The 15,657-nt window shown below is 42.3% G+C and overlaps 2 protein-coding genes across 7 annotated transcripts in view; one reads left to right on the top strand and one right to left on the bottom strand.

Annotated features, from left to right (window-relative positions):
• LOC131535842 (zinc finger protein 501-like) overlaps positions 1-15,657 on the top strand; it is a 515,807-nt gene that overhangs the window by 262,221 nt on the left and 237,929 nt on the right. The window lies entirely within an intron of this gene.
• Positions 1,885-14,044, bottom strand: LOC131536519 (uncharacterized). Of its 6 annotated transcripts, none has more exons than XM_058769504.1 (11): positions 13,976-14,044; positions 13,290-13,607; positions 12,863-13,186; positions 11,581-11,661; positions 10,483-10,560; positions 9,239-9,298; positions 5,234-5,293; positions 4,262-4,342; positions 4,126-4,154; positions 3,603-3,671; positions 1,885-3,405 (listed from the first exon to the last, which is right to left on the bottom strand). In XM_058769504.1, exons 1-11 carry the CDS (start codon positions 14,034-14,036, stop codon positions 3,280-3,282), a joined length of 1,287 nt encoding a protein of 428 aa, XP_058625487.1. In that variant the 5' UTR covers positions 14,037-14,044; the 3' UTR covers positions 1,885-3,279. The 6 variants fall into 6 exon arrangements, with proteins under 6 accessions (XP_058625487.1, XP_058625489.1, XP_058625490.1 ...); XM_058769509.1 differs by having other exon boundaries at positions 3,269-3,443; XM_058769506.1 differs by lacking the exon at positions 5,234-5,293.

The following is a 15,657-nucleotide window of genomic DNA, read 5'->3' as shown; positions in this document are numbered from 1 at the left end:
GTTAAGGCTTCATGAAAATCATTACATGACATGAAAAATGTGTTATATTTGTTGTTATCATTGATATATACACACAGCTGGGGGCTCCCTATATAGTAAAATACTCCGGCTGTATGTGAAATCATACCCTATACCATAGGTCACTAACAGGCGGACCGCGGCCGGGTCCGGACCCAGAAATCGTCTCATATTGACCCGGACCTGCAGCCAAAACAGAAGGTTAAGATTTAAAGCCTGACGGGGCGCTTCTATTTCAACCGGCGCAGCTTTTGTAGTCTTTACGGTAGTGGACTCTGGTCCGAATCCGTGAAGGCTTTTGACATAATGAAATAAATACCAAACGCTAATTTCTACTAAATCAAATTGATATCTAGCAGATCAAGGTCAGCTCTAGAGCTGTTTGGGTGCAGTCGTGCGTGCAGTGATGAGTCTGTGCACAGACAGATCAAACTTTCAGTGGCTGAAAAACAATGGCATTTTCAAACATTAGGAAAGTTGACGGGTCCTTAAAAAATCTTACATGTTACAAGAAAGCCTTAATTGTGATTTCAGGACGTCTTAAACGTGGGGACTGAAAGACAAGAATTGCGATTAAACTTAAAAAGGCTATTCATTGAATAAATATGAGCGCTGCACATATCAAAGTCATCTGCTTCGCTGCTTTGTGGAGTCTGTCTCTTGGGCTTTGTGTGCTGCTGCCGTTCCCAAAGCGCCACCTGCTGGAAGAGAAGGGTTTTCCATTTTCAATCAGCTGAACGTCTGCTGTTGTCAAAGGCCAATGTGAAAATCAACCCATGTTTTTAAGCAGCAAACACGCAGAGTTGTAAATGTGAACCGGTGGATCGACAATGTTGTAAACCTATGTCTTCTAAAGTTTAGGCAACTCAGAAGTGAAGACCAGGAGACTTCGGGTTGTATCTTCAGCAGGATTCTTTTATTGAGAACACAAGCTGTCGGTAGCTGTAGTCATCGAAAATCTAACTTAAAGCAGTGATACATTGTAGTTTATATACATTTAGGGGGCAGTGCTTAGGAATGAAACCCAAGCACCTGGGTGACAACCTTAAGACATGCAAATGAAGTATTCAGGTATAGCATACTGCCCCATTTAACGACTCCTAATCTAATCAGCCTAACTGCCCAAAGACGGGCGCAGGGGCAGCAAGAGCAATTACAAACAAAAGGCAAGAGTCTCCGTCGTCTGGCTCATTTCACTTACAATAAGAGAACAGGAACTGGCAGGGACCTCTTGAATCGTTCATCTGATGTCATCATCTTCACCATAAATGCTAAATACAATGTATATAACTTCTTCAGTTTGTACACTATTACATAGGGATCTAAATTAAACATTTAAATAAATTTGTAATCCCACAACAAGAAGATAATGTGTTATAAATGTAAACAATTAAGGCAGTAAAATATGTTTATGTGTTATTTAATTAATATAATACTTTATTGTTTTTGGTATATCATGCTTTTTACAGTCATTTTATTTTTTATTTGTTTTTGGGTTTTTTTGTGCAGGTCTTAAAAAAGGTCTTTAAAAGTCTTGAAATTAAGCTTAAATATCCTGCAGATAATTGTCCGGACCTCGGCTGGTGGGGAGGGTTCATTACTGGACCTCAAGCCGTTTTAGTTGAAGACCCCTGCCCTATAACCTCATTCATATTCCCTACATTAGTCCACTAATACAGTCCACTGGACTCGAGCGAGTGAATTCAGACTCTGAGCTGGAAATACTGCTGTTTTTATATAGTTTGTGTTTGCTGAATAATAATCAACTGACACTTAGAAAAACTGACAGATCCAGCAGAAATGAACAGATTTATCTTGACCTAGCTTATATAATAATGATGGATAATAACACCATACATATACGTGTTTGATAAAGGCTTTTTATTGTTGACAAATAAAACATAATATTACAAACAGCTGCTCAAATGGTTCAAACACCAGATTGTCATTGCTGTCATATTGTAATAAACACTCACTTCATCGTGTAGCTTTACCTGTTCTCATAATTAGTGCAAGCTGAGAGTTAAAGGTGCAATAGGTGATTGTCTTCAGAAACATTTTTTGTTATTCTGGTTGAAAGTCTCTTCAGATCCCGATAGCAATCATTAAGATAAGTGGTCTAAATGCATTTATATATTCTGTGGAAGGCGTGGGACCAAGAAATGTTCATCCAATCAAACCGCTCCGGTCCGAGCGTTTTAATTGGCTTTCCTACCTGCCTGTCAGCGTATGTATTTGCATACCACTGCGCACCCGGTTCGCGCGGACACGATACGTCATGAGCGCGATCACGTACGCTGTGCAGATAGAGCAACTATAAACCTTTCTCACCGGTGAATGACACATGATGCCCAGCGCTGTTATTTGCGCTGCGCAGCATCTTCACACAGACGAATCTTACTTGAGAAGTGTGACATAATATACCTCTGTAAATAAATACTATTTCAATTTATGTCTCGCACACTTTAATCCCATTTGTATGTAACATATACGCTCGCTTCGAACTGGAATCATGGCGAGGACTGGGATTGGGAAGCTCTGATGTAGCCTATTGTAGTAATGTTGTCTCTGTTATTCGGTCTGTGAGCTTATATGTGTTCAGGGGGCGTGGCTTTGGATGGCGATCGCAGGGAGGGTGGGACGTTCGCGTTCAGTGCTATCAGGCTAAAGTTAGCATTTTCCAAGATCTCGTACTGCACCTTTAATTAGCTGCTTTAGACAATAGAGGCCAGTTGTTCAAGAAGATCAGTCTGGATCAGTATAATCTGAATTTAGAAATCATGTTTTGCTATCCAGTATTGTAACAAATGTTGTATTTTGGACCAGTTTTAAAGTTTACTTCATTTGTGTTCCTGAAATCCACCCTTCTGCTGGGATCAGTGCGATCCTGACTTTTTGGATCAAAGGTATCCCAATCTTACTTTTGAACAACACAAACTGACGATCTGATTCTGATCAAAACCAAGATTTTGTGATCTAATCCGATTTCAGAATCCTTTTTTTTTTTTTTTTTTTTTGAACAACACATTTTCAAAATTTGATCCAACAGCTGAAATATGATCAAGATTACTTTTGAACAACCGGCTCTAGATGATTTAATGAGACCGATCTAAGAGTGTAAAACTGTCCTCCGTTTGTTACGTTACTCTGCATATCCTGAATTAATAATAAACACACACAGACAGCTACTGTACAACAACATGACAAACTGAGCAGAATAACCAAAAACTACAAATAAATCAGAGCTTGTTTCTTAACATGTTATATAAGGTTCATCTTCCTCTGCTCGTGTGGTGTCTGTATAATTATTTGTCTGATTTGTGATGGTTCTTGTTCACAGAGGCATAAAGTTGACTGCAGTTTTGCTGATCTCCAGCTTTTGATCATCTGATGGAAGCATAAGTCACTTTATCATCACAGCGAACCTGAATCAACATCACAGTCACTGTTTTAATGCACAATTATTACAGCATGCAGTCTGAGCTCAGTTCAAGACACAGATTGAGAAGAACTGCATGTAATAAAACTGATTCAGGTCATGTTGAGAGAAGACACTGATGGAAGATCAAGAAGTGTTTGCTCACCTTCTTCTTTTTGTCTCTGTTTTTACTGTACGCAGTAACTTCAGTATAAGTCACATCATCTGTCTGCTCCTAAACATCAATGAAAATACAGCAAATCAAGCTGTTAAAGGCCCGTCCATCACTACTGTGTGAAGCAGACTCATTATTTTACACACCAGCTGAAAATGTTTCGCTCAAATATGTGTAAAACCTTCAGGTTTAGTGAAAATCTATTATACAGACATGATGTTAGGATGACAGACCAATGACAGAAAATTAACTGTCAAATATACACAGATATGAAATATACACACATTACTGAAGATGAATCATATTGTTCACTGTGAGGAGGATGAATGGAAATGTTGATTGTGTCATTGATTCTGTTATATGTATTTCTATCTGTGAGCTTTACAGCAGAAACAGTAGAAATATAGTAACTTGTCCTGATCTAATGTGACTAATATGAGTGTGATATTTCAGAGTCAGTCCTCTGTGCAGCTTATGGTTATTAATAACTCATAGATCAACCTACAAAACTCACCACAGAGTCATCAGTCGCTCTTCTGACACCTGAAACATAATGTGATGGGAATAGTTATGATCAAACACACATCTGTAAATGCTTAGTCAGATGTTTTGTATTTTTTGTCTGAATATGAGAAACTCTTCAAACTCACCGGCTCTTTTTTTATGAATCAGCCAAATAATCAGAGCAAGAATGAGAAGAGCGAATGAAGCGCCGACAACAATCACAATCACTGAGAGAGACACATTCAGCATTACTGTGTTTAACCAAATACTGAACAATAACAAACTACCAATACAATGATAAATGACACATTTAATAGCATAATTATCCTTGTTTATCATGAAAAACTGATACTTGTGATGAGGATTTACAGTAAGTTTATTACAGCTGTGCTCGTTCTCTGATCTACTGTCATTCACAGTTCAGTAGCGATGAAGTCTATATTACAGTAAAAAGTTAATAACAACATTGTGAACACTGCATCAATATTACAGCATTATTAATCCTGACGTTCTCGGAGGTCGTCTTCACTACAGTCTATAACTGAGACACATGATGGTCAGGTTGTGTTTGTGTGAAAGTAATGCTGGTTTCAGTGCTGCTAATAATCAGGCCGGTGTCTGATATACAGTGTTGCCGTGGACAACGGTGAATATTAGGGGATATCTGATGACTGAATGCTACAACTGACCAATCAGTATCAAGTTTTCCAGAGAGTTGTTTATTTGAGCTGAAAGTCATCTGAACACTAACAGACTGAACCTCAATTTATAGACTATACCTAATAATTATAGACATGATTGTTTAGGATCTTCTGGATATGAATGATGTCTCTTCGACATGTAATAGAGTATCTTTTCACATAACAGTATTAGTTTTCATGTTTAAGGATTGTAGGTGATGCACGAGATAATGAAATGAGAATCTGATGTAGATTTCAGATGAAGCGTGACTTGAGTTAAAGTTTGTGATCAGCTGCTCTAATAACTCAGAGAGGATTCAGTACGTTTAGATACTGATTCTAGTGTGAATTCAGAGTCTGAAATGAGGATTCAGTACGTTTAGATACTGATTCTAGTGTGAATTCAGAGTCTGAAATGAGGAAGATGTACAAACACACCTTTCGGAGAGATTGGTGCAGTGTCTGGATTCAGTGTTGTTGCTGTAGCTGACGTTACAGCTGTTAAAACAAAATGGAAATAGAAAAATCATACATTACTGAAAGAAGACAGCATTAAGACATTTGTTTCCCAAGCTGCTGTAGTCCAGAATAATATCAGTTATCAGTTTATATCAGTGTCGTACCGCAAGAACCACCAACTCGCTTGGGACGTGGAAAGTGTCCGTAAGAGATGTAAAATGATGGCTCTACCCACAGAAGCACTTTCGTGCAAGGTGTAGTTTATTTACAGCACCGCAGGTACAAAAGTTCCCGAATGAGTGGGTGCTCACTCAATGAGCACGCAAGCAGGAGACCCCGCGGCCGTCCCGTTCTCTTGGCTTCGGACACTGGGAGAGATGGTGAGTCCCCCCCCCCTGATACTAACCTTTTCTTTGATGTCTTCCAACAGGTTACGGGGGGGGGCTCATTTGGTCAGGCCCAGCGAGAGGACGAGAATCTCAAGCACTGTTGGGCCCAGGTGCGCGTCCTTGAGGGAAAGGACACCCGACCCAAACCCCATCCTCTCCCCCACTTTATTGTGGAGAACGGCCTGCTCTACTGTGTCGCCGAGCGAAGGGGGGAGAAGAAAAAAACTACTCGTGGTTCCACGGTCAAAGTTGGAAGCCGTCCTGCACCTGGCTCATGCTCACCCACTAGCAGGACATCTCGGGGCAGGAAATACCATACAGCGGATACGGGATCGCTTTCACTGGCCCGGCTTGGAAGCGGCAGTCAAGCGATTCTGCCAGGCCTGCCCCGACTGCCAAAAAACGTCACCGTACCACCCTCCCCCCTCGCCGCTCATACCCTTACCCATCATCGAGGTGCCCTTCGAGCGCATCGGGATGGATCTGGTAGGGCCGTTGCCAAAGTCAGCCCGGGGGCATGAACACATCCTCGTTATCGTGGATTATGCCACCCGTGCACTCAAGCCATCCCCTCAGGAAAGCCAATGCCAAGACCATCGCGCAGGAGCTCTTCCTGTTGTCCAGCCGGGTTGGCATCCCATCCGAGATCCTGACCGACCAGGGAACACCGTTCATGTCCCGGCTAATGGCTGACCTCTGCCGCCTGCTCCGGGTGAAGCAAATAAGGACAACAGTGTACCATCCCCAGACGGACGGCCTAGTGGAGCGTTTAACCAAACCCTGAAGCAAATGCTGAAGCGGGTCGCCGCTGAAGACCGGCGAGACTGGGACCAGATGCTGCCTTACGTCCTTTTGGGATTCGGGAAGTTCCACAGGCGTCCACAGGCTTCACTCCGTTTGAGCTCCTTTTCGAAGACAACCTCGGGGACTGCTCGGCGTCGCTAAGGAGGCTTGGGAACGCCAACAACCCACCCACACGGTCCCTCGTCGAGCATGTCTCCGAGATGAGGCACCGAATAGACAGCGTCATGCCATTAGTCCGGGAGCATCTGGCCAAAGCACAACAGGCCCAAGCTCGCCACTACAACAGGCCAGCTCAGCCTCGGGAGTTCCAGGCAGGCGACCGGGTCATGGTACTGGTCCCCACCTCCGCTTGCAAGTTCCTGGCCACCTGGCAGGGCCATACACCGTTACAGAGAAAATAGGTCCGGCCACATACCGAGTGCAGCAACCAGGAAGCGGAGCCCTCAACAATTATACCATATCAATCTGCTGAAGAAGTGGGTGGGGACCAGAGAGGAAACAGCTGCCTTTGCCGCCGTGTCGCCCGTCCTAGTGGATACCAACCCCGACCTATCGGCAACCCAGAAGGCTGAGCTGCAGCACCTGGTCGGTCAGTTCGCGGATGTGTTCTCTTCTGTCCCGGAAAACCCAGCTAATCCAGCATGACATCCGAACACCACCTGGAGTGATCGTGAAGACAGCGGCCTATCGGATCCCTGAGGCTCGTCGGCAGGCTATTGAGGAGGAGATCCAACAAATGCTGAAGTTGGGGGTAATTGAACCATCCCGCAGCCCGTGGTCCAGCCCCATCATCCTGGTCCCAAAACCCGATGGCACCCTCCGCTTCTGCAACGACTTTCGACGACCGAATGAAGTGTCAGAGTTCGACGGCTACCCAATGCCCCGAGTGGACGAACTTCTGGACCGCCTGGGAAGGGCTCGGTATATTTCCACCCTAGACCTCACAAAAGGATACTGGCAGGTGCCCCTCTCCGACGCGGCCAAGCCGAAGACAGCCTTTTCCACCCCCTCCGGGCACTGGCAATACCGGACCCTTCCCTTCGGCCTTCACGGGGCTCCAGCGACATTCCAACGACTCATGGACATCGTCCTTCGTCCACATCAAAAATATGCAGCCGCCTATCTTGATGACGTGGTAATCCACTCGGAGCGTTGGGAGGACCACCTGGACCGTCTGCGGAGGGTGCTGGACTCACCGCCAACCCCGGAAAATGTCACATAGCGCTCTTCAAGGCCAAGTACCTGGGCTTCCAAGTCGGACGGGGCCTAATCCGGCCCCAAGAGAGGAAGGTAACGGCGGTTCGCGACGCCCCACGGCCCACCACGAAGTCCCAGGTACGAGCGTTTCTGGGGTTGGCTGGCTACTACCGCTGTTTTATCCCCAACTTTTCCTCCATAGCCGCCCCCTTGACAGACCTGACCAGAAAGGGGCAGCCCGAACGCTTACAGTGGAGCCCAGAAATGGAGGAAGTGTTCCAGCGAATCAAACGCACTCTCACCGAGGAGCCAGTCCCTCTGAGCCCGGACTTGGCTGCCCTTTCTGCTGCAGACGGACGCATCCGAGACAGGGTTGGGAGCCGTCCTGTCCCAAGTCCAGGAAGGTGAGGAACACCCTGTCCTATACATCAGCAGGAAGCTGACCAAGGCCGAGAAAAACTACGCCACCGTGGAGAAAGAGGCTCTGGCTATCCGGTGGGCAGTCCTGGAGCTGCGCTATTACCTGTTGGGCCGAAAGTTCACCCTGCTCACAGACCACGCTCCCCTGCAGTGGATGGCAAGGGCCAAAGACACCAACGCCCGGGTGACGCGTTGGTTCCTCGCGCTCCAGGACTTCTGTTTCACTGTCCGCCACCGAGCCGGAGCCTCCAACGCCAATGCCGACGGACTCTCTCAGATCTGGTCAGCTTACGCAGGTCTGTCAGGGGTCACTCCCCACCCACCCCCAGTTTCCTTACTGTCGTCTTATCTTTCCTCCAGGACCAGGACAACGCTTAGGGGGAGTGTGACAGTATCGAGTTCTCATCAGCGTTGCCCTGGAGACAAAGACGGAACACCTGTGCCAGCTCATCAGGGCCGGGCCGGTCACACCTGACACTCATCAAACCCCGACCATATAAGCCAGAAGCGGCTGGGTGAGAGGAGAGCGGACTTTCTCCCTATCGAGACTTAATGTGTGTGTTTGATCTCTCTCTCTCCTACAGAGGCAAGCGAGTGACCGACCGACCCAGCCCTGACGAGGGCACCACGGACTTTGCCACCGCCCAAGCCAGAACCCCGCACAAGAGAGCACCACACCGCCGCTTCCAGCCACCCTGCACCTATCTCACTCACCCCACTGTTGAATAAATCCACCCTCCGGGGTATTTATTTGAGCTCTCCTTGTCGCGTGATTCTTCCACCCCGTCACAATATACAAAGGGTATCTTCAGTATACTCGCTTTGCTGGGTGTTTGCTCACGGCACTACTGTTGCACGCTCGCATCAGACTCCGCCCCTTCTTTAGACATAATAATTATAGACATGATTGTTTAGGATCTTCTGGATATGAATGATGTCTCTTCGACATGTAATAGAGTATCTTTTCACATAACAGTATTAGTTTTCATGTTTAAGGATTGTAGGTGATGTACGAGAGAATGAAATGTGAATCTGATGTAGATTTCAGATGAAGCGTGGCTTGAGTTAAAGTTTGTGATCAGCTGCTCTAATAACTCAGAGAGGATTCAGTACATTTAGATACTGATTCTAGTGTGAATTCAGAGTCTGAAATGAGGAAGATGTACAAACACACCTTCTTTCAGAGAGATTGGTGCAGTGTCTGGATTCAGTGTTGTTGCTGTAGCTGACGTTACTGTTAAAACAAAATGGAAATAGAAAAATCATACATTAGTGAAAGAAGACAGCATTAAGACATTTGTTTCCCAAGCTGCTGTAGTCCAGAATAATATCAGTTATCAGTTTATATCAGTGTGATACCGCGAGAAGCACCAACTCGCTTGGGACGAGGAAAGTGTCCGTAAGAGATGTAAAATGATGGCTCTACCCACAGAAGCACTTTCGTGCAAGGTGTAGTTTATTTACAGCACCGCAGGTACAAAAGTTCACGATTGATGGCGTGAAGAAATATATACAGTGTAATCACCAAAACACCCTAGAAAATACAAAGTAGCAAAGAAACAACAAACTGGAAAATAAATATGAAACGTATATATACAAAGGGTATCTTCAATATACTCGCTTTGCTGGGTGTTTGCTCACGGCACTACTGTTGCACGCTCGACTTGGTTAACAAGTGATAAATGTGAGTCTGGCCTCCCTTTTTATAGGCCAGACTCCGCCCCTTCTTTAGACGTACCATTTTTAAAACACTACATTTTCTAATAACCTCCGTACATAAACACAATAGACATATTTTATGAACACAAACGTAATTTCAACATAATAAACACAAAATAAAACCAATAATACACATGACTATGTTTCTCTTTTGTATTCGTCAGTCTTCAACACATTAAACACTGGTTTCGATGATGTCATAAGCGGTTGACGCTCAATCGCTCTGTTTTTTCCCAGCGTCCCCAGCAAGACTGACCACGCCAAACACTCATGACAAACAAACACGAAATACATGACAGACAAGACAATGCATGTAGTATGTATGATCGGGATGAATCTGGAACAGAGTAATGTATTGCATGGAACTGTCCATGGGCTGTTTCACCCGCTCGGCTGGCAACCAAACAGTGGGGAGGGGAAGTCAGCTGTGTGTGTGTGTTGTACCCAGCGGGATATCTACTTCATCACAATCAATTATGGCGCTAACATGGAATGACTTTGTATGTTTATAATTTAAACATTTACGCTCAACCCCTCAATTCTATCATAGATATATACAACTAAAGAATATATTTGCATCAGGTTTTATATGTGAGGAAAGCAAATGATTGAGGTCAACACATTCAATAATGTTTGATAAGCTCTTGATCTGTAGCTGGCACTGTAAAGCACTGAAATAATAAAGAAATACATGCATACCTTGTTGTTCAGTAAATACAGGTGTGTGTGCAGCTGCAGTCCTCTCAGAGTTTGGGGTGTTTAATGAATACTCACTTTCTGTACAAATAAAGGATGTATTTTTAGTTCATATACACCACATATTGAAAAACAAAAAAACAAAAAAAAAAGCATTGAAGTAATAAGAATTTGTCCCTGTTTGACTCGTGTGTTTGTTTCAGCAGTTCTCGTTATCAGTCGAAGCTCATACAGAATCAGACAGTCTGATCAGTGATCAGTTTCTTCACTGAACACTGTATTATAGGATGTTATTATTGTTTTGAGAGTTACATATTTAAGCATTAGACAGCTGTTAATTTAATGTCATCTAGGTTAATATTAACCTAATTACTCTGTTAATTACTCTGAAATAATTTTATGAAAGTTTTTTATCAATCTGTCTGTAAAGAGTGTTTTACTCCCATTACACGCTGTGTGTTGAATGATAATGTGCTTCTGAAGCCTGTAACCCTGGTTTCTCTGTAAAGATGTTTACTTGAGGACTCAAGCAAGGGTTAAAAGACAAGCTTGAACCGTTATTCAGTGGCTCAGTCACTTTATCATTATTAGACAAGATTAATGCAATGAGAAACGATGAAACATGAAAAAAATAATAATAATTGTGAACATTTTCACAAATCAGGCTATACCTAAAACAAGTGATTTTGCCTCGATACAGACTGCATGCTTTTTTTTTGTTTTGTTTTTTGTTTTTTTTGTGGAAATTGCCATTAAATGTGAAGAACATACAATTAAGTTGAACTAGAGAAACTGAAGTATATTAAATAAAAAACTCTTTCAGTTTAAAAAAATAGAAAAAAGCTATCTCTCTTGTATCTGTTTGTTTTACTTGATAATGTAAAATGAATCATTTGTTTTCAGTTGAACTAATCAGTGTTTTAGTTATACCAGCGCAGTTATATTGAGCAGATTATTCATGTCTGTGTTTTTGGTTATCATTGTGCTGAAGAGTGGAGCTTGTACTCATTGTAGTCATTGTGATTGTGATGTGTTTATTAACATGAACAAGAGAGGATCCAGTGAAACTCAGAACAGTGAAAGATCATTGTTTGTCTGTACCTTGTGTAGAAGTTATTGGTGTCGTTGTAGTTGATTTTGTGTTGTGGACTGGAATCACTGGTGACGCTGGATCATCTCGAGCTGTGAAGATGAATGTTAGTTCAGATTAATCAAACTGTAGAATATGATTATCACGTTTTAATTAGTAAACACACAAGATAACTCTAGCATCATTATATTAGCAGATCTAACAGAGACTCTTCAGTACGTTCCACGTGTGTTTGTGTATATTGTTTCTTTTTCTCGCTCTCCTGTATTTTTTTGTGCTTTTTGCTCCGCTTCTAGGTTGGTGTTTATTGGCGGATTTGACTGCCAATCATCATTCTGACGTCACGATGTTCTGCCCATCTGCTGAAGTGCCAGCTGTATTTGAGGACGCGGGTTGATTGTGTGTGCGTACCTTGTGCTTCCAACGCGATCAGCAGTCTTGTGTCGACGCCAATTGTCTCCCTTAATGTATTTTGCCTTATGGAGTTATGCTTGGCTTTATTTATAGATTTGTTCTTTGGCTATTGACTCGTATCGAATCCTTCGGAAAAGATAACGCCGATGTCAGTGTTGGAGTTTTAGTCCTATTACGGGTCAAGTTCAGAGTAAAGAATGCAGTTTGGTGTATTGAACTATTTAATCAAACATGTCTCTCGGCGATGATTCGTATACCTAGTCAACTGTTGTGATACTGTTCGCTTGTTTTTGATTAGGTTAGTTTGTACTTTGTTAGATTAGTTTTCTGAGTGTTACGCCACCCTTGTATTTTTGTTTGTAGTTTAATGTAGTTTAGTTTGAGCGTCGTATACGCTGAAGAATTCGGTTTTATTTTCATATTTCTTTTGGTTAGTCAGTTTAGAGGTTAGCTATAAGGATTGTTTTGTCTTGTTTATTTCTTTAATTTGGGTGACACTGTTTTTTTTTTTTCCCCCCTGTGTTAAATTTCCTAATTTATTTCCCCTTTGTACATATTATTTGTATTTGTTTACAAAGCGTCCAGTAAAGATCTTTTTTTTTGGCAATACTTGTTTTTTTTACACCACATCCAGTAACAATTGTCTCATATAAATGTTATGGTATCATCCCGTTTAAACATCAAACACATAACAATTGTGCTGAAGAGTGGAGCTTGTACTCATCGTAGTCCATTGTGTTTACATGCATTTATTAACATGAACAAGAGAATATGATTATCATATTTTAATTAGTAAACACACAAGATAACTCTAGCATCATTATATTATCAGATCTAACAGAGACTCTTCAGTAACTGATCATGAGATTGTTTTCTGACCTGAACTCTTGACAGTATATGTGACTGAGCTCTGGACTCGATCTCTGTGAGTAACACTGCATCTCCACTCTCTGTTGTGATCTTCATTCAGGAGTGTTGTAGTCAGAGTGATGTTACAGTGATCTGATGCTGATATCTGATATCTGGAGTCTGATATCTTCAGTTTAACACCAGCCTGATTCACCCAGAACAGCTCAATTCCCTCAGAACGCATCCAATCATCACAAGAGACTCCAGCATCTGAATATGAATACAGCTGACAGAAGAGAGTCACAGAGCGGCCTGCACTGATCTCAGTCTGTGAGGATGATGAAGATGAAGAGACTGAAACACAGAATAACACACACATCACACACTCTTCAATCATCATCAGAGTTTAAATCAACAACTTACCCTTTTTAAATTGATCATATAATCATAAACTTACCATGAAGAACATGCAGATACACACCAGCATCAGTTCCTTGTTGTTGATTATTCACATATTGTCTGCAGCTGTAAAGTCCATAATCTTCTTCTGTGATGTTGTTGATGTTCAGAGAGCAGTCAGACCCCAGACTCAGTCTCTCATGTCTCTCTGTGTCTTTCTTTATCCCTAAACCAATCAGTTCAACTGCTGCTGAATGACTGAATCTGTTATAGGTCCATGTAGTTGATTTGCAGTCATGAAGAGCATTATTACAGGACAGACGGACATTTTGACCAGAACTGATGAACACATGAGTCACATCCACTTCACTGGAACCTGAAACACAAGAACATCTGAGTGATCATCATATTATATATTAATAAATGATAACCTCTAACACAGCAGCATGAAAAGCAGAAGATTCAGATCATACAGTGTTGTTTCCTCACTTAATGTGAACAACACACTCTCCAGAAGAAGCTATTTTTCTTTATCAGAGAGCTGCTGAAATCACAAACACACTCTTGATATGAAGATAATTCAGCATCAGATGTTTGAGAGTGAAACGGTCTAGTTTTAGTTCATTCAGGAATAATCCAGTATGTTCTTTATGTAACACAAGAATGAACTGATCATGTTGAAATGAACTCTTTCTCAGACTAATTAAACTAAATGTCTTGTAGAGAAAAGACAGATTTCTTTACCTGAGAGAAGTGAAGATAGAAAGATGAGTCCCAGCAGACACAGATCACACTCATCAGCCATCTTCTCTTTCTGTCAGTCTTCCTCTTCATTATATGCTCTCGACTCTTTCTTTAAATACGATCAGCTCTTCCTGTGTTCGTTCACTTCCTCTGATCCTCTGACCGACTGAGTGTTTAAATCATGCTAAAGTTATTTATATTATTTATATTTAGTGACACGATACCTGAGCGTAATGAAGTGCTGTTTATATTTTGTGAAACGTGTCAGAACTTGCTCTTACTGAACTCACGGTTAACCAGATTTGATCTGAACACAATCTACAGGCGATACTTTTGCACAAGTGCATTACTGTTAGTTTCACCTCTTTCAGTAGTTTCCTGCATTCCATTAAACTCTAGAAATACAATCATTCAGTTATTAATCACAAAACTGGTTTGATGCTGAAAAGGTTTCCACTATCCATGACTCACTTTTAGAAAATGAATTAAACCGTTTTTAATGTAGTTTGAAATAGTTAATATTCAGCTCCAGCTTGATCAAGCAGAGAGTCTTCACACACATTTGTACGAGACGTAACTGAATCATATCAACACACAGACACACATTATTTTCCGTCTCATCTCTGATGGTCATCTTGTGTCTCTTTGTGTCGTGGTTTGTGTTCTAGTGTTTCAGAAGTGTGTCGCTGCTGGCCGTGGGAACTCAGTTAGTTTGACCGCACTGGTTTAACCCACACAGATCTGAGATCATCTCTGAACCCAGTTTGGACGGATGACGCTGTGAATTCTCACACATTCAGATCACAGTTCCGCTTCTTTCTTTAACTGGCTTTCTACAACTGAAACTCAACTTTTTCCTTTCGCATAAAGGTTTGCTATAGCTGCTGCAGACCATCTACAAGTGCACTGTTAGTGTCATTGATTCAGTGTTTATTTCAATGATTTTATGTGAAGCAGGGTTCCTCATTCACACACCTGGCTGAAACTCAAAGACCTGGATTAGATGATTCAGGTGTGTTTAATTAGAGTTGTAAATCCAAAATCCGACGAATCCAAAAAACTACTATGATAAGTTTGGGGAGTATGTAATGCCAAAAGCTAACCTGATCTTCACCAGATACAAGTTTCACAAAAAAAATACAGCGATGCAAATCAGATCTGAGTCAGACGTTTAAGTTCAGAGTAAAAATACATCTTATCAATCTATAGATTTACCAATCTGAGTAATGAATCTGAGTTACCAAATTTGGGTGATATAAGTCTACCTTTGAAATACAAACAAGCAATAGGATAGATAGGTGCCTGAGATGCGAGAGAAGAAAAGGAGAAAGAGAAGAAGAGAAGGTTGGAAGTATAGAAAAAGCCCCGAGTCAGGAAGTCCACACATTCGTATAGCTTTCAGTGATCAGATAAGAGAAGGGTCAGCCCCCTGCACTTATGCTTAGTCATGTTTAGCCATGCATAGAGTATTATAAAGACATTAGTAATCCTGCACATCTCTAATACACTAAGTCTGCAAAGCATACAGAAGCATTGTTGGTTTTAACACCTTTTAGACCCCAGACCCTGCAAACATGTCGCTGTGGGGCCCATGCTGGCTGTTTGTGGGCACAGTGTGCTAGGACCAGCCCACACCAAACCTAAACAGACCCAGTGCAGGCTTGCTCAGGCAAGGGCCACAG

Source organism: Onychostoma macrolepis, chromosome 03, assembly GCF_012432095.1.
Source record: "Onychostoma macrolepis isolate SWU-2019 chromosome 03, ASM1243209v1, whole genome shotgun sequence".
NCBI lineage: Eukaryota > Metazoa > Chordata > Actinopteri > Cypriniformes > Cyprinidae > Onychostoma > Onychostoma macrolepis.
Note: the sequence above shows the minus strand (reverse complement) of the source record. Positions and strands in the feature narration are given on the sequence as shown.